The sequence below is a fragment of the Leucoraja erinacea genome, chromosome 26 (genome assembly GCF_028641065.1).
Source record: "Leucoraja erinacea ecotype New England chromosome 26, Leri_hhj_1, whole genome shotgun sequence".
Classification (NCBI taxonomy): Eukaryota; Metazoa; Chordata; class Chondrichthyes; order Rajiformes; family Rajidae; genus Leucoraja; species Leucoraja erinaceus.
Window position 1 is genome coordinate 9230339 of NC_073402.1, and position 21703 is coordinate 9252041.

A 21703-nucleotide genomic window follows, 5' to 3' on the forward strand; every position below is an offset into this window, starting at 1 on the left:
GGTCCAGGGTATGAAAATATTCTGTGGCACTAGTTAAGTATTTATAATTATTTCAACAAGGTTTTCCCATTTTTCTTTTAATTTTCCTCACGATTTTGAAATGGGCTGCAATTTGGCAGAATGACTGCGATCGATAACATGGCGTGTGGTAAATCATTGTGATAACTTTGGAACATGGTCACAACGGGCAATTGTGACGGTCACAAAACAAATCCAGGTTTGTCCTTTTTTGTTTCTCGCATGATGCAATGCCATCTGCTTCATGCACACCACGAGAAGGTGAGAACGGAGCCAGAATAAATTACATTGCCATATTTTGTTGCAAATGGTTTAAAAAGTTAATTTCAATTGTTCATCCACCCATTAACAAAATCAATCATTGTCTAGGGTTAGATGTTATGAGCAATGTCTCTTGGACCCATTTGGTCAACTTTACATTAAGTTTCTTAAGTGTAAAGACCTTCAATGGAGCATGTTGTCCATGGTTCTTCCACTATAACGCAAGTGTGCTGTACATTTTAAAATGGCAATCCTTGAAGTCTACTTTTTGCCATCTAGGAATGTATAATCTTTGGTTGTGTGTTGATGCTACTAGGTTGGATTTGGATGGCAGTCTAATTCTCACTGACATCCGCTTGTGTTGCAGTTAAATCTTTTTGGGAAAGATGGAGAATGGATCATTAATCCCAACATGAATTATTTTGGATCAACTGTATCTACTAATATTAATGGCATGGTCTTGAATGTACCAAATTAGTTCAAGTATCTTTCAACTTATCTCAGAAACCTCCAGGCCTCTGGATGAAAACAGTTTGGCTTTCCCAATTTTTACTTGAGCAGTGGTGTTCCTTTTGTTGTACACAAGTGCCCTTGTTTGATCCAACTCAAAATTGCTGAACCCACCTCGTATTGCTTGCTCGGCAAGCAATGTTACCAAATATACATTAACCTTTGCAAAATAAAACTGTTGTCATGTTAGTAGTGCCTACAGTACTGAAGGAATGCCTTCTGTAGTGTGAACAGTCAGCTGGCCCGTATGTAGAGATATTGATGGTGTCCAGAAATCGCATACAAGTGAAGTTTAAAGCATGGTGTAGTTGTGTTCATTGTTTTTCAATCAACTGTAGTAAAAAAACAATATCCAAAAATGTCCAAGGTCCATGACCTATCTATCCAGGTCCTGTGGGAGATGCTGCCTGATATGCTGAGTTACTCCAACATTTTTTAAAAATCCAGATTTTATCTTATTTTACATAATGCTTTGTAAGAAAGAGAAGGGATAAAATGTGCCAATACTTGCAGTAGATAACTTAAATTCTTTTCCGTAGAATATTCTGTATTATGTATATTGGTTGCTATAGTATGTCATGATTTGGACATCAGATCTCTTTTCTTGCCGGGGCAATTGAAACGGTCCCATTCCTTCCAAATATTAAACCAGTTTTGTCAGTTATTGCAGGTTAATCAGTGTTTTGGGAGCAAAGATTCATGCTGTTTTATTGAAGTAGGTGGGGGAATTTTCCATGTACTGAAGTGTAACTGCCTTGCGTGATCTTCCAGGGTCACAGCCTAACTAGTGTGTTCTTCCTGGTATTGTGTACATAGAGGCACTGAATGTTATAACGTTAAATATTGTGAATATACACATACGCTTATTAAAGTTATTATGCTGTAAAAATGGAGTGTGCTTTCAGATTTTAATCTTTGGGTGTGTGACATTGATTAATTCTTCCTACCTGTTCTTACAATATGAATCCTTCCTTCAAATGTAATCATTTTTATTGATATCTTTACCCAGTATGTAAAGGGTAAGAATAGCAGTTATTACTGATGGTGACTGAAATATTCAGAATGTTCTGAGAATATTTAATTTTATTGGTTTATCAGTGTTAAATGCGTAGCATTGAAATCAGAATGTGAACGCTACGAAATACTAGAACAAGTATCGGCTTGGTGAGGTGAATAGCACTTCTGTCTCTCGTTCAGTAGGGGAGATTATGTGTTTAAGACTTCTTGTCACCTTAGTCCAAACATGGACAAAAGAGCTGCATACCAGATGCAAGGTAACAATGACTGTAAGGCAGTATTTATCCCAGTATGGTATCACTGAGTATGAAGAAGGGCCGAAACATCAGCGATTTCTTCTCTCCAGAGATGCTGCCTGTCCCGCTGAGTTACTCCAGCATTTTGTGTCTATCTTTGGTATCAATGGGATCAATTCTCCATTGGTTGAAACTATAATTGCCCATAATAAGATATTTGTGAACATTAGAATTCAGTCACACGAGGCCCAGGACGTCACTGTATGACTTCCTCACAGGACTATCCTGGTTCCTATCATCTTGATCAGCTTTGTTGATTTGGCCGGATGCCGTTGTGTTCACCTAATGCAGTGGTTGTTTGCGTGCTGGAGCTAACATCACTGGGGCAACTGGCAAGTAGTGAGCATCTCCAACAAGAAAGGTAGACCCATCACTAAATGCCAGTGGCTTTGTCAGACACTGGTCATCCACACCAAGTGATCTCCACACCATCAAACATGGACCGGGGACCTATTGAATATTCCCACTTGGATGATTGCAGCTCTAAGAGGAAATCCTTTGGCACCTAGTTTGATATTCTAAATGTTCATTCCCTCAGCCACCACTGCAGTGTGTAACATCACCAACGTACATTGTAGTTTCGGGCCGAAACCCTTCTTCAGTCTGAAGAAGGGTTTCGGCCTGAAACGTTGCCTATTTCCCCGCTCCATAGATGCTGCTGCACCCGCTGAGTTTCTCCAGCATTTTTGTGTATCTTCAATCCTCCAGCATCTGCAGTTCCTGCTTGAATACATTGTAGTTTCCTCTGTTTTCCAAAATCCTAAGACTTCTACAATTGAGACTGGCTTGGGTTTTTTTTTGCTATTTATTTATGGAAATTGTGGATCTCCCTCTCCAGTAATATCCATGGAGGACCTTCAGAAGGACTTCAGTGGTTTAAAATGATGGCTTGTTGCCATCAGGTGTGGCTATTTAATTTTGACCTTGATAGTGACACTTTCATCTTGTATATGAATAAATCTCACCGCCAACTGACCTAGTAGTTTTAATTCTGGTACAAATGACTTTTTGTGGTTTTGTGATCAATTACAGATCAACTGTGCTCTTTGTATAAAGCAGGAAGTTTGCCATTGTACCAAAGCAAAATCCTGTGAATATTAGGAATTCCTAAATAAATAGTAAAAAAAAAACATAATAAGGCAGGCCAGCCAACAGTGGAATTCTTTGCCTCAGAAGGTTGTGGAGGCCAAGTCAGTGAATATTTTTAAGGCAGAGATAGATTCTTGATTAGTACGGGTATCGGAGGTTATGTGTAGAAGACAAGAGAATGGGGTTAGGAGGGAGAGATAGATCAGCCTTGATTGAATAGCGGAGTTGACTTGATGGATAGAATTACCTAATTCAGCTCCTATCACATGAACACATGGGGAAGGAAAATACTTGGTTTATGATGAGTTGGTTCTGACGGGGGTCAGCATTTAAAGTAATTCATGTGTGAAGTACTTTGCGACAAAAGGTACTGCATTATTGCAAGACATTTCACTTCGGCATCAAGCATAGAGATGAAAGTCTTAAACACAACTTGCCCCATTTCCACTAAAGACCAAAGGAATCAGTCCACATTATAAAACAAGTTACAATTAGCACTAAAATAGGTTCTTTTAGAAAATGTGTGGAATGAGCTGATGTGAAAATGTAACTGTCAAAGTGTAATAGCAATTAAAGTCCAAGATTTGTCTGATCGATTGAATTAACTGGATGTGACATTGAAGAAATAAATATTATATATTTGGTATTATATACATTTTGAATCCTAACTTCGCAATGTTAGGATCCAAAATTATTGTATTTGTGAAATGGGGTGTGGTATTGATTATTCCTAATGTATATAACTATTTAAAAATATGAAATTTATTTAAATGATTCGGGGGTGGAAAATTTGATTCACTAATTCTTTTCCTGAAAAGCCAAGTATCTTGTCAGTTTAAATGTCACCATCGCTTTCCGGTCTGTCCTTTTCATTATATCAGCATTATGTTTGACCCAGAGGGCTGTTGATTAGCTTGTTGTATGGGACAAGATCTTTAATGTGTTGGTATAAATTTATATGAAGTTACAATTTAGCAATGTGTAACTGAAAACCTCTTTATGCAGTCCTAAATGTTATCTGCTTGGCACACTGTATTGAATAAATTCCTTGTCAGACAGAGTGAACATCCCATCACAAGGTATGGCAAGTCTTTTGGATGAATAGGAACTCAACATGGGTAACAACCCGATGATTGTGGGATATGCTGTCTAACAAAGTTGTTCGCTGTTTACAATGATTCTGGATTTCCAAGAAAACAAGGGCCGAGTCATGGACCACCTACAGCAGGCTCTTGTTAGCCCTGGAACAATACCACCAAAGATCCTTACAAAAGATTCTGAGGATCAGCTGGGAGGACAAACGCACCAACATCAGCGTTTTGGAGGAAGGCAACATGACCAGCATCACCACCATAATAATGCAGCACCAACTTCGATAGACTGGCCATGTCATCTGCATGTCCAACACACGTCTCCTGAAGCAAATCCTGTACTCTCAATTGAAGGAATGTCGGCGAGCCCCTGGCGGGCCAAAGAAATGCTTCAAGGACAACATCAAGAACAGTCTGAAGAAATTCCACATCGCATCAAGCAACTGGGAGCACATTGCACTGGACAGGCGCTCCTGGAGGAAATCCGTGCAGGAAGGAGCGGCACGTCATGAAATGGAACTATGCCATGTCACAGAAACAAAGTGACAGCACCGTAAGGAGAGAGAGAAGGGGGCTCGACAACTATCAACCATCGCCAGTCTCCACTGCCCACGTTGCACCAAGGTATGTGGTTCGCAGATCTGCCTCCACAGACATCTGCAGACCCACAAGTAGACGACCTTATGGAGAGGGTCGGCATATTCGTTTCGAGTGACCACCGATGGTGATGAGACTGTTTTCCCGAGGCAGTGTAAAGTGTAGATGAAATTGGGCGGGGGGGGGGGGGGGGGGGGGTTGCGGTGTGGTGCTATGCTACATCCACCACTCTCTTCAATTCCTTGTGGTCATGGGCGCAGCTAATCTCAAACCAGGCTGTGATGCAAACTGACATCTTTCTACAGCGGATCTGTAGAAGTTGGTGAGAATCATTGGAGCTGAACTTCTTTAATCTTCTGAGCAAGTAGAGGCCTTGCTCTACGCTCTTGGCTGTAGCTTCAGAGGGTTTTATCCAAAATGTTGGTGTTTTTTATGGCAAGAAACATGAAGCCCTTGACCGTCTCTTTTTCAGCACCACTGATGTTGACTGGGGCGTGTATGATGCTTCCTGAATTAATGAGGGTGCAAACCATGCCAAGGATTCACGTATCTTGACAAATTTCTTAACTTAAAAAACTTAGTGTGGCTGTTGAGACTTCAGATGAGACTTGTTGGCCTGCATGTTATAGGAATGGGTTCGTGCATCATAGATGTATTAGAGCATCATTTGTGTATTAAAGATTAACTCCAATATTGTGCTGTTTACTGCATAATGCTGAGCATTGTTGGTGATGCAAATAAGTTGCTTTTGATGGCATTCTCTTTTAACTGACTTGGTTTCCACTATTATTCTGGCTTACTGCTAATCTGCCTTACCCTTTCCTACACTGAATATATCTATGATAAATATTGCTGAAATCCCAGTAATGGAGGAATGAGAATTCTGTAGCTGGTAGAATGTGCAAAAACGCTCCTGGTCTGCAACATTCTTGCTTCTCTCCTGCTCTTCGACCTTCCATCGAACTTCAAACTTCCGCCTGCATCCACCTATCAATTACCAGCTTTGTACAATATTGCATCTGCTTTAGTTAGCTCACAAATGTCTATGGATGGATTGTTCTCATTAAAAGCAGCGGTTGAATTCTTTTTTTTAAACCTTAATTTAATAATCACTTAGCAAGATCTTTGAACCATTGCAAGTAAGGGCTGAGAAACATTTTAGTGACACGATTTGAGATCTAGATCCTATTGCCCAACTCCGATGGAGTCTCCTGCATTCACAATATTAAGAGATGAATTACTTGCACGTACTTTCAACTGTTGGGGTACTTTTAAAACTAGCCATTACTTTTCAACTTAAATAGTGGGTAGTGTTTGTACATCTCAAAGGGAACCACTCCTTTGTGTATGACAAGGAGATTCTGGAAACTTTGATTCATTGTTTTTGTTTAAGCTTTGCATTTTGAAGTAACCTTCACACGCAACATCCTAGTGCCACAAAAATAAATTGTTTCAAAACCAATGGTCTTGAATGTTAACCCAGCCTCTCAATTTAGCTTCTACTTATTGCAGTGTTTTAATTGACAGTTGTTAAGTAACTATTTTCTTATTATGAGAATATGATTCCCATGTTGTTTTAAAATTGAGTTGCTTTGTTATATTAGACTAACCAGAAATTAGACACACTTGCATCTTGTCATCTTAAAATAGAAATGTTCCTCATCCACTGTTGTTAAGGTATAATCAGTCAAACTTGCTGCAGTCACCAGACTTCAACTTTACTAAAATACGGAGAGCCTAGATGTTTGTGGCAGGTCATTTGATCACTTTGGGGATTATTGACCATGAATTCACGAATGATTCAGGTGTATGTTGCCAATTTTACGGACAGCGATACCACGCCTATCTAATGCTACTGGGCATTATGTTTTGGGCAAAGCTGAGTAACGTGATATTTTGTGAATTTTGAAATCTTCACTGATCTAGATTAGAAGTTGACTAAAAACAAGTGCAAATCAGGCGATTTATAATTATTTCCAAGTTCAGTGAATTGTGACCATTTGCATGAGCAAGCAAGTTGAGTTAATATAAATATTTTCAGAAAAAACTTTCCTTGTTTTCAGAAGGATGTTGCTCTTGGAAATAATTCATTACCCTGTGCTGAATGGTTGGGTGAACTGAGCTTGTGCAACACTTTCAGAGTTCAAAGTGGCAATTAAATTAGTAACCAGGGACGTTTAAAAATTCTAAGAGATGGCACTTCAATTAGAATTGCCAGTTCAAGGGTAAACCTTCAATTCCATTTTGCTAAGTTGCTAAGCTGGACAGCTGAAGGACTACAGTCTTGCCCTGAAGACATTGAAGGTAGACACAAAATGCTGGAGCAACTCAGCGGGACGGGCAACATCTCTGTAGAGAAAGAATGCATGACGTTTCGGGTCGAGACCCTTCTTCAGACATTGACATTGAGACCAATTGTCGCTCCTTTGCATTCTTCTCAGATTTGCAATTTGTCAGTGTAAAAAATTTGCTCGCGCCATGGATTTGAGCCTGACAAAATGTGTGGGCTTGTAGGTTACAGGGCCTCTTTAACAATTGCCCCTAATGTGTATGAGAAAGTGGGATAACATCTGGATGAGAAAGTGGGATAACATGTAACTAGCGTGAATGGGTGATCGATGATCGGTGGATTGAAGGGCTTGTTTTCAGGCTTTTTCTCTAAACTAATCAAAAATTGGATCTTGGCTTTTTCAATTTAAATCTGATATTCCATATTGTCTTAATTGTAATTGAAGATGATAAGGAATATCAAATTTAAATATGATGAATGCAAACATTTTCTCAACATATCTCCAAAGGATTGTGCACAGCAGGCATCAATAAATGTATTTTGCGCTGAATTCAATTTGTTCTTGGGGAGGATTTTGATGGATCCTCCAGAAACTGGCAAGAATAAGATTAAGGTGTAGAAATGGAACTGCAGATGTTGTTTTATACAAAAGGACACAATTAGCTAGCATAACTCAGTGGGTCGAGAAGCATTTCTGGAGGTGCTCCTTGACCTGCTGAGTTTCTCCATCTCTAACTAGCCTTTTAGAATAAGAGTAAGATCCGTCAAGGAACAGGGAGAATTTTCATAAAATCCTTCCGAGACAACATGGCAATTCCTTCACTTGTGGGATCTGGTTACCACTCTTTGGTTAGCATTTGAAAGTGGTGGTGAGCCTTGGCTGGAACCACTTCAGCATTTCTGATGAAGGTGCTACCACAGCGTTCATACCACAGGGTTGGGATTTCCAGATTTTGATGAATGGATTGCCGTCGTGGCTATACCTCGATGTCGAGGATAATGGTCTACATTCTGTTGTTTTTATGGACTCTCAGGTGGCTTATGAGTCCAATCCTGGTTTGCAGCTAACAGAACGAAGATGCCTGTGCGTGTGTTTGTTTAACGTGCACTTGATGTTGCACTCCCAAGAAGCGCACGGTCCTTCACAAATCAATCAACTAATTCCAATGACAAGAGAACCAAGACGATTGGAGCTGATAGATCTGTTGTAGCCTTCATCCGCCTTCACAGATGTTCAGTTCAAGATAACTTTGTCTGCCTGGTCTGCCGTTGAGGATACAGTGCACTCCCAAGTCATGGAGTTAGGAAGCAGCTGCAGGTTGTGCTGTTCTCCTTGTAAATGGTGGAAAGACTTTGCAGTGTTGGGAATTTAGCATCTGATTTCAACAACATTTAAAAGATGTTTCAACAGGTACATGGGTAGGAAAGGTTTAGAGGGGTCTGGGCCAAACCTGGGAAAGTGGGACTAGTGTAGAAGGGGCATCTAGATTGGCATGGACAAATTTGTACTGCTGTATGACTTTATGAATCTCTATAGTAAGACCATAAAACTAAATTGCCTTTTATTGGTCATGGTATTTGCCTGGAAATTGTGTGGCACAAATGTCATCGAGTGTGAGGATTGTTTCGATCTTGCCCCATGAAGACGTGCGGTTTCATTTACTGCGGAGTTGTGTGCATAATTGAAATTTATTCAAACATCGGGACGCATCCCCATTTCTGACCTTATGGACTGATGGACATCAACAATGACCACCTGTCTGCTGTATATGTACCAAGGACCTTTCCCTGCAATAAACACATCCCCAAAAATATTTTAATAGTTTTACTTTCAGAAATATGGGATATGTGGAGGACAAACCTAGCGGCATTTTAAAAAATCGATCTTGTTAAAAGGTGAAGCAGACTCCATCTATTTCCAATTATGTTGTGTTCTTCCAATGTGCATAGTGAGAAAATAGGTTTGGTATTGAAACTGCAGATCTCTTATTAAAGTTACTCAGCAAAATGAAAATATTTATTTAAAGCTATTCTTATTCATATTATCCCATCAGTGCACACATTTTGAATCTCTTTTGAACCTAGCAGTGTGCTAATAGCTCTCCCTACCAATTTGCTTATACGTCTCCCCAGCACAGTACTGCACAGTTGTAGTTACTTTATTTCAATTAAGTGGTTAAACTAAAGACTGCTTTCTCAGATAAATATAAAAGATGCTGCAATAATATTTCAAAGAAGAGTAATGAAACTTTCCCTCTCCATCTCTTCCCCATTCTTGTTCTCCACCCAGTCTGTCTGTCTTTATTAAATTTTATCTTTGTTTGCTTCATTGTCAGCTTCCCCTAACTAACAATGATCTATTCTACATTTTCCGTGAACTTCATTCCCTTTGATGTCTCGTTTTAACACCTTGCCCTTCTATATCTCTCTGTCTCCATATGAAGAATGGTTCAACCTGAAACGTCACTCAATCTTTCTATCCAGAGATGCTGCCTGTCCTGCTGGGTTACTCCAGCACTTTGTGTCTATCTTCAATGAAGTTCGCCTGTGTCTGTTGCCTATTATTTACACCACGATTAACACCACTGTATTACCATGGCAAGCACCATATGAATGGAAATCTTTTTTCTTTTTTTAGGAATGTCTGCCACTGCAGATGGTTCGTTCAGTACAGCCGCTCAAGGAGGTGGCAACAGCGAAGCCCAACATCTGCTGCAGACGTTTTGGCCACGTGTCATGGAAGAGATACGCAACTTAACACCGGTATGCCTCGTCGCTTGTTGGCTTTGTCAATGATCACTGCTAAAAGAAAAACATTTTTTCCATGGGTCAAATGTATAGTAAATATGTATGAGACAAAATTCCTTAAAATATTAAGCTGGCCTTTATAAGCCGTCAAAATTGGACAGTGCGCTAGTGTGGGAAGGAATGCAGTTGCGGCACTTGTGGTGTTATAGGCTGCGGCATGTGTTCAGGATGAGACTGATACCAGTCTTTAGACCAGTGTCCATGGTCAATCTCCCTCATTTCACCACTTGAAATAAGGGAAGCAGTGGTTCAACGAGTGAAGCTGTTTCCTCTCAGCACCAGTGACATGGGTTTGATCTTGACCTCCAGTGCTTTCTTTGTGGATTTTGCATGCACTCATTGGACTGCATGGATGCTCCAGTTTCTTGCTACTTCCCAAAAATGTACTGGTTGGTCAGTTAATTGGTCACTGGAAGTAGCCCCTAGTGTGTTGATTAACGGTAGAATCTGGGGTACAGTTGATGTGAATGAGGGGAAAATTAAAATTAGAGATGGGATTAGGGTGTCATGGTAGTAGAATTAATAGGCTGGAGGGTCTTTTTCTTTGCTGTATCACTACATTTCATTTATGACTCTACTTCATCTACATCCTCAACAATGCAAGTGGCTATATCAGGCCCTCTCAAGGTCAGTGGCTCTCCAGTTGGGTTTGTCAGCAAAATTCAATGACGTAGGTTGGGCCTTGTTCTTTTTGCCCTTTCTGATAAGCATCTGGAGTTGAGAGAAAACCAGTTACCATATTTCTATGTATGACTCGGCTGAGGTCCCAGATTTCCCATGAACATTTGGCAATACAATCCAGGATCCCGTTTATTATTGCCCCAGCCAGTTAGCATCTGATCTCTCTAGGTAGCCATTCCTGACCAATCATAAATGTTATTTTCAGCTATAGTCATAATTGTGCAATTATTAATAGTGGAGGACATTTGCCACTCCAGTTGTAATCTCTAATTATTTTGTGATTCTTACTCCTTGACTAATTATTTTAATCACCGCACCTACAGAGGAGCACCAGAACCTGTGACAAACCCACTAATGACTTGACCCCAATGAGGTTGTTTCATTTACAATCAGTATCTGCATCCAATGTACAGCTAATTAGTTGTCCATCTTGTAATATCATCAGTGACGCAATTGGACTTAATTTTTCGCACAGTCACTCCCATTGTACCTGAGAATATGTTTTCATATCAAGCAGATAATGTGCGTCAGATCTCTGTTTAATAATTATTTTGTAAACACAAAGGATAGATCTGGTTTGTCAAATATCGTCTCTTTTCCAAATTGTGCTGAATGCTTCAGTGTCTGCTAATATTTAATTGAAAGGTTAAGATTTAATTGTTTTAAATAAAACATATGCTTTACATGTGGTTCTTCAACAATCCAGTTCTCTTGTTCTCAGAATGATTGCCAACATGGGCTATTTCTTCCTCTTCTTTGTTATCTAATTTCACTTAAGTTCTCAGTTTCTCCAGGTAGCTGAGACCCATGCATTCGCAGGCCCTTTGCCTTTCATTCTCTCTAACAATCAGCTAACGCACCATATCCCTTTCGCCCTTCAATACCATGTTCATTGTTCTTTGATTCTTAGTTAAGTATTATTAATTTTAAAAATACTTGCTATTTTCATCAATATGCTTCCTTTCCCTTGCCAGCCATGTACATCCTACAAACCTCACCAAAGTGCATTAACTCATACTCTCTTAATTTTAAGCACCATTGTTGGCTTTGCCTTCAGCTGCTTAGGTGCTAATTTATGAATTTATCTCCTGTCTCTTTGCTCCAAAAAAAGAATATTTTGATCTTCTGGCCATCTGCTCCAATATCTCCTTGTGGTTTATTTTCACATTTTGTTTGAAGGTGTTCCAGTTAAATGCCTCAGGACCCTTCAATACATTTCCCAGTTTTTCTTACAGTTTAAGGATGGCTTCTATCCCAGTTCTGAGAGATTTTAGATAGCTGGTGAGGCCAATGTGGGTTCCACAAGTTCTGTATCAGGTGGGCAGGAGATAACTGCAGTGCCTAAATATTTTGGTAGGAGCTGCACTTACGATTTGGTGTGTCTGTTTCAGGACCAGTTAGATCTGTCCAATGGTGCAAACGGAGTACGAATTTGGCTTTTGTTGATCTGGAAAAGGACATTTAACATTGAGTCACTTATTATGCAGGGAGATTTGGTTCTGCAAGCATGACATTATTGGTACAACTGCTGTAGTTGGGAACAGAGAATATTGTTGACCTGAGCCCCTGATCTTTCTGCTGGTTTGAGTTCCTGATCTTTTCCTCCAATGGTTAAATGCTCTATGGGTGAACTGAAAGTGGTGGATTTCTGTTCTTGGTGAGAGTGGCTGCTGAGGTGAGGCATTCCAGGGTAGTCTTGTGGATCTTTGTTGGTTGAATTTGTGGTAGAGCAGTAGCAGGTGGGTGGATGACCCTTGAGTTGCAGATGTTGACATTTGTCCCATAGATTGGCTCCATTTCAGCGGGAAGCTTGCTGGAAATGAGGTGCTGTGTTGCTACATGAAAGACTGAGACAAGTGTTGAGGCTAGCGTGATGTCTTGCTTGACACCAGTGTACTCTGCGATTGGGCTAGTTGTGGGCCTGTTGTTTTAAGGTCACTGCTTCTGATACACAATAGTGTGCAAGTTAAAGGCAGACATTTCTGCCTTTCGACCTTCTAAACATCTACCCTAATTTCTCCTTTTGTGGCTTAATGTCACATTTTATGTGTAAGTTCTCCTGTGAAGTGCCTTAGGGCACTTTGCTCCATTAAGACCCTATATAAATGCACCTTGTCAGAGTGAACATTTAGTTGAGCATTACTGCAGTCATTTCCTCCGGTGCTCAAGAATAAATTAAATTGGCCTTGGTACTTTTCCCATCTTGTGCTGCTCTGGTTTAGTGTACACTTTCCTCAAAGCAAGACAAAAAACAAGGCTTAGTTTAATTTGCTGTACAAACGAAGATCTCAATACTTGGGCAGACAGAATTACATGAAAAGTTGGTTTTAAGTTGTTCCCCTACTTTGTATTTTTTCTTTGAATTCCGTCTTTTAAACAAAAATGTTTTAATTTGTCGATACTCATCTCTGCTCATGTTTCAACTTCATTTTAGCATGCCTAATAATTCTTAATTTGATTTTTGACGTTTAAAAAAACAAACTATTCCCTATCTGAAAGTCTCTCAATTGTTTACCAAGCCCTAATACTGCTTTTCAGTTCCAAAGAGGTGTGGTGTGATTTCCCTTCATTATAAAATAAATCCTTGCCTTACACGGCACCATTTTAAAATGAATTGAGGAGGGCTTTTTAATGTATGGCAGATTGTAAAAAGAGCTAAAATATTCCAACATCGATTGTGATACCAGCCCAGATTCGCGTAATCGTAATCTCAATCCAAAACGTGAAAACATTCCAGAAATAAGACTGGCCTTATTTTGGAGGTGTCTGTGCAATTAAGAATAAATTTGGAATGGTCCATAGTTATTGATTATCATTTGAGCACAGGCCACCTTTCCCGAGTTATCTAGAAGTAACAGAGGTAATTTGCTGGAACACATGTATTTTGGATGTTTGTTGTGAAGCTCTTGCATTGTGTTTTTAAACCACTCTTTCTGTCCTTTGTTTCATTATCTGACCCAACAGAATGATTTCAAGATGCAGGATCTTCCCTTGGCTCGTATCAAGAAGATTATGAAGCTTGATGAAGATGTGAAGGTACCATGGCAGTTTGTGCTGTAATAATATCTAAAAATGAAGGTTGCGTTGGGACACTGTTTCACTCTAAGTAGCATATTTTAGGAATGGGAAACTATCTACACCTGTGCACACACACCCCCACCAAAACAAACGCTTGGGCTACCGATCACCAATACCAATTAACCGGTTGCAACCCCACAGTGGTTGAAATGCTTTCACCCAGGTTCCTCGTGCTGGCGAGAGCAGGAACAGGGAGATACGGGACCTGAACGTGTGGCTGAGGAACTGGTGCACGGGGCAGGGATTTAGATTCTTAGATCACTGGGATCTGTTTTGGGGTAAGGGGGAACTGTACAAAATGGACGGATTGCATCTTAACAGGTGTGGGACCAGCATTCTGGCAGGCAGGTTTGCCACTGCTACACAGGTGGTTTTAAACTGAATAAGGGGGGTGGGGTGTCGAATGGGATAGTGGAGGATGAAGTTAAAGGGAAAGGGTTTCTTAAATGTGTGAGCGTAGAGACAGAGGGGTGTAAAATGAGGGTAGAAGCTATAGGTAGCAAGGTGAAAAGTAAAAGTGGCAGGCAGACAAAACCAGGGCAAAAATCAAAAAGGGCCACTTTTCAACATAATTGTATAAGGGGTAAGAGTGTTGTAAAAACAAGCCTGAAGGCTTTGTGGCTCAATGCAAGGAGCATTCGTAATAAGGTCGGGGGCTGGGGGGGGGGGGGGGGGGGGAAACCCGGTGCTGTGGCCTACCGCTGCCGCTCCCCACCGGCTTTAGGCGGGGTCTGCTGGGAGAGCATCCTGCTGTTGGGGACGGGACTGCTTCAGACGGGGACCGGCGGGAGCATCCTGTAGCCAGGGGAGTGGGGCGGCTTCAGGCGGGGGCTGGCGGAAGCGCCCTTTAGTCGGGGACGGCTTCAGGCGGGGACTGGGACTGTCAATGGCCTGGGGGGGGGGGGGGGGCTTCAGGCGGGGCTGTCAGAACATGTGCGGGTGGGGGGAGCATCAGGGAGAGGGGGACGGCCGGTAGCGGGGGGCAGCGTCTTGCGGCAGGGTGATGGGGGCGGATTCATGCTGAGGCCTGTCGGGGGCCAGGGGAGGACAGCTGCCGTGGCCTACCCCTGCCGCTGTCGTGGCCTATCACTGCCACTCCCCACCGGCTTCAGGTGGGGAGCATCATGCAGCTGTGGACGAGACGGCTTCATGCGGGTGCCGGTGGGGGGGGGGGGGGTGGGGGGGGGGGGGGGGGGGGGGGGGGGGGGGGGGGGGGGGGGGGCAGCCGGGTCCGGGGGTGTGGCCAGTGGAGGGGGACGACATGGGCTGATGGGGGGAGAGGGGAGCGTCCTGCAACTGAGGGAGGGGGATAGCTTCAGGCGCGGGCTTTCGGAGCCGGTTGGGGAGAGGTGGGGCGCATCTTGCAGCCGGGGTAGTGGGGCGGCTTCAGATGGGGGCTGTCGGGGGTGGGGAACGTCCTGCAGGCGGGGAGGGGGCTGCTTCAGGCGGAGGCTGTCAGCAGCCACGGGCCTCTGGACAGCTCATGGACTTAGCCCGGCCTCCAGGGTTTTATTCTCCTTGCTTCGGTGATTGACAGCAAGTGCCGGAAGGGGCATTGCCGTCCTGGCGACTAACGGGAGAGAAGACCAAACTGCTGATCTTACGATTTTTACACCTTCATAACTTTTGTAATATTCCAACGATCGGAACAAAACTTGATGCGCTTGTAGCACAGGAGAATGGTGAGTAAGATGGCAAAAAATCATAGCACTATTAGGTACCTTTTTTGCTCAAATGTAAATACAACACAAACTGGAAGAAGACAAGATGAGAGTTTTAGTTCAGGATAGATAGATAGATAGACAGATCGGATCAGATCAGATCAGACAGATAGATCAGACGTACGTATCCCGATTGACGATAATATTTTGAGTTTACGATGATCATTTCCGGTCACGTGATCACATTGTATGCATGTGTATTTGACGAGATATTTTCGATTTACGATGGGTTTATCATAACGTATCCCCATCGTAGGAGCAGCTGTATAAGAGTTGAGTTATAATTTTATCTCTTGGTCTATTTCTGTTTCCTTTCTGTTTAATTTAGTATCTGACCAACCAAATCAGAATCTTGTATGACTGGGATTTAAATCCTTGCAGCTCAAAGTGCTTCATCATTAAGAAATAATGCAGTGGCTTGCGATTATTAATTATCTTCAAAACTCACAAAAGTGTTTGTTCTGATTATTAAACAACGATCCAATAATTTTGTAGTTTTATTAACAAAATAACTTTTTAAAATTCTAGCAATGTGTATAAACAAATCTATCCACTCTGATGGTGAAGTTAAACAGAAATTAATGTAAAAAGTCTGCTAATTAAAACTTTGCTCACAGCATAACAGTGTGAAAGACTTCCTAATTCCTGACTCCTCCATTTATGCCCTTTTGATCCTTTTATAGCTGTAAATCAGACTCCCTTTTTCTCACTGCAGAGTGTAGTACTTGCCTGTGGAAAAAGTCATTAATAGAAAACTGGTCCAAGAAGCATTTGAGATTATTATGACACATCAAAGATAATTTGTGACCTTAAACTGAAGTCCAAGGTGGAATGAAACCTGATACCTTTGTAGGTTATTTGGTGTCGCGAACATCCAGAGCGCCCAGTTTTAAAGACTGTACTGTCGCCTGATGTAGATCTACAAACAGACCTGTGGGAGACTGAGAGCATACAATGCTGTAAACATCCATCGGAGATGTCTTTAGACTGAAACATATGATAGCCAGTGGAAGATGGGAACATGAATATTTGGTATCAAAGATAAAGGTGGTAATTTGATGAACTTGATCATTATGTTCAAACAAACTTTAGAAAAGTAATGAGTCCAAAATGCTTTTAACTATACCTGTATATAACTAAATGGTGTGGTTGCAGTTATATTACTGAACTACCAATCCAGGTCCAGTTGAACAATCTGAGATGTGGTTTCCAATGTCTGAATTTAAATTTAGTTGTGCTTTACTTTTTTTCATTGTATTTTATTTAAAATACCGTATTTCCCGGCAATGAAGACGCTATTTTTTACTTAAAATAAGGCCTGAATATGTCCCTGTGTGTTGGAGGCCGAAGGCTAGATTGTTAGCCAAGAAATATAGCCTTGGGCCAAATTGCTTTTGAAACATGGGATGGATGGGGAGCGGTCTAACACAGCAACCTACGGCTCGGATCCAGAACCATAACCTGAACCCAAGCGAACTGACCTGTGAACTGCAGCCCATTCTCGGGACACGCAGCCGCCCTGGGCGCAACAGCCAGACCTGGGGAAAGCGAGCTGACCTGGGAACTGCAGCCATTCGCGGGGCACACACCCGTCCTGGGTGTCACAGTCAGACCTGGGGCAAGCGAGCCGACCTGGGCGCTACAGCCAGTCCTGTGGCACACAGGCTGTGGAGGTGTGTGGCGGTTGTCGGTCAAGTGAAAATAACAGCGAGAATAAGAATGCTGCCACCTTGTTAACAGACGCGCATTGGTATTAGTTTTGAAATTCTCATTATCCCTATTTTTGACCTGGCTCGGAGACCGGACAGTGAAGAGACCAACTCAAGAGCAAAGATCATAGAGCGGAGCCTTAGTAAAATATCAGTGGAGTTAAATGAGCAAATGTGTGCTAAAATGATGGGTTACAAGTGTGAATATTCACTCACTATTGCACGCTATGTCCAATTTGCAAGCAAAGTGTATGGCATCACTTGGAAGGAAGAAGCAAGAGTCAGACAAGCAACGTTCATGCCACAAAAGCACTGGGCAACATCCTTTTCAAGCAAGATAGCTCAACCACCTATCTTTGAATTTCTGGAAGGTCTTCCTCATTTAGTGTACTGAGGGAAGTTACAATTGTTCAGAACCTCAATCCCTGAGTGTCCTGCATCAACTAACGCGGCTGCCATTCCAAAACCTACAAGGCATGATCTTGTCTGCTGCGTTTTAAGTTTAGATCATTAAGGTACAGTGCATTCAGAAAGCATTCAAACTCCTTCACTTTTACCACATTTTGATACGTAACAGCCTTATTCTAAAATGGATTAAATTCATCAATCTACACACAATACCTCAATCTACACACAGCGAAAACGGTTATTTAGACATTTTTGCGACGTAATTAAAAAGAAATAACCAAAGTATCACATTTACATAAGTATTCAGACCCTTTGCTATGACACTCAAAATTGAGCTTCGGTGCATCCTGTTTCCATTGATTATCCTTGGGATATTTGATTGAAGTCCACTAGTGGTAAATTAAATTGATTGTACATGATTTGGAAAGGCACACATCTGTCTATATAAGGTCCCGCAATTGACAGTGCATGTCAGAGCAAACACCAAGGCATGAAGACGAAGGAATTGTCTGGTGACCTCCAAGACAGGATTTTGTCAAGACAGATCTGGGGAAGGGTATAAAACAATTTCTGCAGCATTGCAGGTCCCGAAGAGCACAGTGGCCTCCGTCATTCTTAAATGGAAGAACTTTGGAACCACTAGGACTCTTCATAGAGCTGGCCGCCTGGCCAAACTGAGCAATCGGGGGAGAAGGGCCTTGGTCAAGGAGGTGACCAAGAACCTGATGGTCACTCTGACAGAGCTCCAGAGTTCCTCTGTGGAGATGGGAGAAAATTCCAGAAGGACAACTATATCTGCAGCACTCCACCAATCAGGCCTTTATGGTAGAGTGGTCAGACGGAAGCCACTCCTCAGTAAAAGGCACATGACAGCCCGCTTAGAGTTTGCCAAAAGGCACCTAAACAAGATTCTCTGGTCTGATGAAACCAATATTGAACTCTTTGGCCTGAATGCTTAGTGTCACGTCTGGAGGAAGCCGGCACAGCTCATCACCCGGCCAATTCCATAACTACGGTGAAGCATGGTGGTGGCAGCATGTGGTGGCAGGTGGGGATGTTTTTCAGCGGCAGGAACTGGGAGACTAGTCAGGATTGAGAGAAAGATGAACGGAGCAAAGTACAGAGAGATCCTTGAAGAAAACCTGCTCCAGAGCGTTCAGGACCGCAGACTGGGGCAGAGGTTCACCTTCCAACAGGACAATGACCCTAAAGCACACAGCCAAGACAATGCAGGAGTGGCTTTGTGACAAGCCTGTGAATGTCCTTGTGTGGCCAGGCCAGAGCCCGGACTAGAACCCGATCGAATTTCTCTGGAGGGACCTGAAAATACCTGTGCATCGATGCTCCCCATCCAACCTGACAGAGCTTGAGAGGATCTGCAGAGAAGCATGGGAAAAATTACCCAAATACAGGTGTGCCAAGCTTGTAGTGTCATATGCAAGAAGACTTGAGGCTGTAATCACTGCCAAAGGTGTCTCAACAAAGTACTGAGTGAAAGGTCAGAATACTTATGTAAATGTAATATTTCAGTTATTTATTTTTAATTACTTTGCAAACATTTCTAAACACCTTTTTTTTGCTTTCTTATTATGGGGTATTGTGTATAGATTGATGATGAAATAAAGAATTTAATCCATTTTAGAATAGGACAGTAACGTAACAAAATGTGGAAAAAGTGAAGGGGTCTGAATATTTTCTGAATGCACTGTATATCACAAAAATCATAAATAAGCCTTGCCATGTGTTTTTAAATCCTTCAAAATCTTGTTTTTGACTAAATATGTTCATAGTGATAAAAATGAACCAGTCTAGATCACTCAGGATGTTGTGCAGGATAGATAATGTTGAAAAATAAGCTTTTATCTGATACCGAGTCATACGTTGGAAAGTATGAAGGAACATAAGTGCAAAAATGAAATAAAGGAAATTAGTATAGGCATGAGAGTATGATAAGATAGAGATAACATAAATAAAAACAAAATTGAAGAAAATAGAACATATTATGAAGGGCCAGAGGGTGATGAAAGGAAGAGGAAGGATTTTCAGAGACCAAAATGGGAGCCGACACAAGGTGATTAAAAATATACATTCTTGGCATGTGTCTTCGTGTAAGATTTGTTGTGATGGTACATGTGTTTTAGTTAAGGGGAAAGTGTGAAATTTTAGGTAAGCTAAAAATAGAGGGGACATTTTAAAGGGGTTCGATGGAGAGAAATCGTCAGGCCCAACTAAATATTGTCTTGTATGAAACAAGGAAGAGAATAGCAAAGTCTCACTAACATTTCCATTTCAGTCTGACAATAGCCAAGGTGCTGGCAGACTGGAAGAGGGTGAGTGTGATACCATTATTTCAAGGAGTATAAAGGATGGGTTGAGTGATGACTAACGAGTCAGTCAGCAAGCAAATTATTGGAGGGAAAAATATATTGAGGACAGCATAAATCCCAATCGAGGGTAACCAAGATTAATTCATTGAGAGGAGATTATATGTGATCAATGATTGCATTAGAAACTGGAGGATGAACCAGTTGGCTTTCCTCAGCTGCCAAGCAATACTAATGCAATGCATCAATAAAGTTATGCACTGTAATGTTGAAGCAGCAATGTGTGCAGGTAAATTGTGTATTAAAAGTTATTAAAGCGATTACCTAATGTCTGTTCGCCAAATAAGTTTGAGTATTAGTTTGCAATTCTTGGTGAAGGGTCAACATAAACGAGTTTTGAAATTTTAAACATTTGCATGTTATTTTCTGAATGATTGTTTTATAAATCTGTCATCACGCCCCAAAATACCAGTTGCTTCATTTTAAATTGTATAATAACACAAAGTCATTCAAAGTGCAAGCTTCCTCCAACCTTCCTCCTAGCTTCTTTGTGCATTCCTGGCGACTTCCTTAAATCGCTGCTAGATCCTCTCCAGTGCTACCACATCTTTGGTTGTAAAACTTGCATTTGGACTCTGGGGGTTTTATAGACCTATGCCTCTGTCATCCATTAGCACTGTGCAGTCAGTAAGTACTTTGATCAGCCTGTTTCAAAAAGAGCAGATGACAGGAGGAATTGTTAAGATGTAATCACTGCATGCTCTCTTTCTCTTTTGCAGATGATCAGTGCCGAAGCACCAGTGCTATTTGCTAAAGCAGCTCAGATTTTCATTACTGAGTTATCCTTACGAGCATGGATACATACTGAAGATAACAAGCGTAGAACTCTGCAGGTATTCTGAACACTCTTTGCTGAGTAGGAAGCTAGTTTTGGGATTGTGGGTTAAATCAAAATGTGAAGGGTCTACAACTTACTGTTCACTCTGTTTCTCATCCCATGGATGCAGCTGATGAGTATTTACAGTATTTTCTGTTTTCATTGTAACGATCCAGCAACAGGATTGTCCAAAACTGAATGCCTCAACTGATCACTCTTAACCTTGTCAAGGACGGGATGTAGACATCAACTAGATTCAAGGTTTCCAGTACAGAAGCTGGTCCTTTGACCCAACTCATTCTTGCTGACAAAGATGTCTATCTAAACTAGACCCATTGGGCCCATATCCTTCCAAAGATTCCCTCTTCATTTAACTTTACATGTGTCTTTAAATGATATTACTTTTATAATTTTAATTATACTTGCCACTGGCAGCTTATTCCATATAGCACCTTCTCTATGGAGGAAAAACTAGCCCCTCATGTCCCGTTTAAATGTTTCTCCTCTCATCTTGCACATATGCCCTCTGGTTTTAGATTTCCCCTCCTCTGGTGGAGAAAGGCTGTGACCATCGACGCTTATCTATGCCCTTCATAATTTTGCAACGCTCCATAAAATCACCCCTCAGCTTTTTACTTCAGGTAAAGCCGTCCCAACCTATCCAATCTCTTTATTACCAAAATTGTCCAGTCTTGGGAACTTTCCTATCAATTTTTTCTGCATCCTTTCTAGCTTAATCACATCCTTGCGATGGAACCAGAATCGCACATAGTGCACCCAGGTAGGGAAAAGAAGGGGAATATGTTTAAATAGAAGTGCATGTCCTGCATTTCCAAACAGTCAGAATAGTGTGAAGCTCTGACAGAATTCTTAAAAGCACAATTTTCTTATTTCAGATGCTGTTTGTACATTTTCATTAAAAATTACT

General features: G+C 41.5%; 1 protein-coding gene across 6 annotated transcripts in view; it reads left to right on the plus strand.

The window, feature by feature from the left end:
- Positions 1 to 21703, plus strand: part of nfyc (nuclear transcription factor Y, gamma) — an 80809-nt gene that overhangs the window by 15177 nt on the left and 43929 nt on the right. For all 6 annotated transcript variants that reach the window (XM_055656117.1, XM_055656119.1, XM_055656121.1 and 3 more), the window contains exons 2-4: positions 9808 to 9932; positions 13623 to 13694; positions 20678 to 20791. In XM_055656117.1, coding sequence (XP_055512092.1) covers positions 9810 to 9932; positions 13623 to 13694; positions 20678 to 20791 — 309 coding nt within the window. In that variant the 5' untranslated portion in view covers positions 9808 to 9809. The remainder of the gene's footprint in view (positions 1 to 9807; positions 9933 to 13622; positions 13695 to 20677; positions 20792 to 21703) is intronic.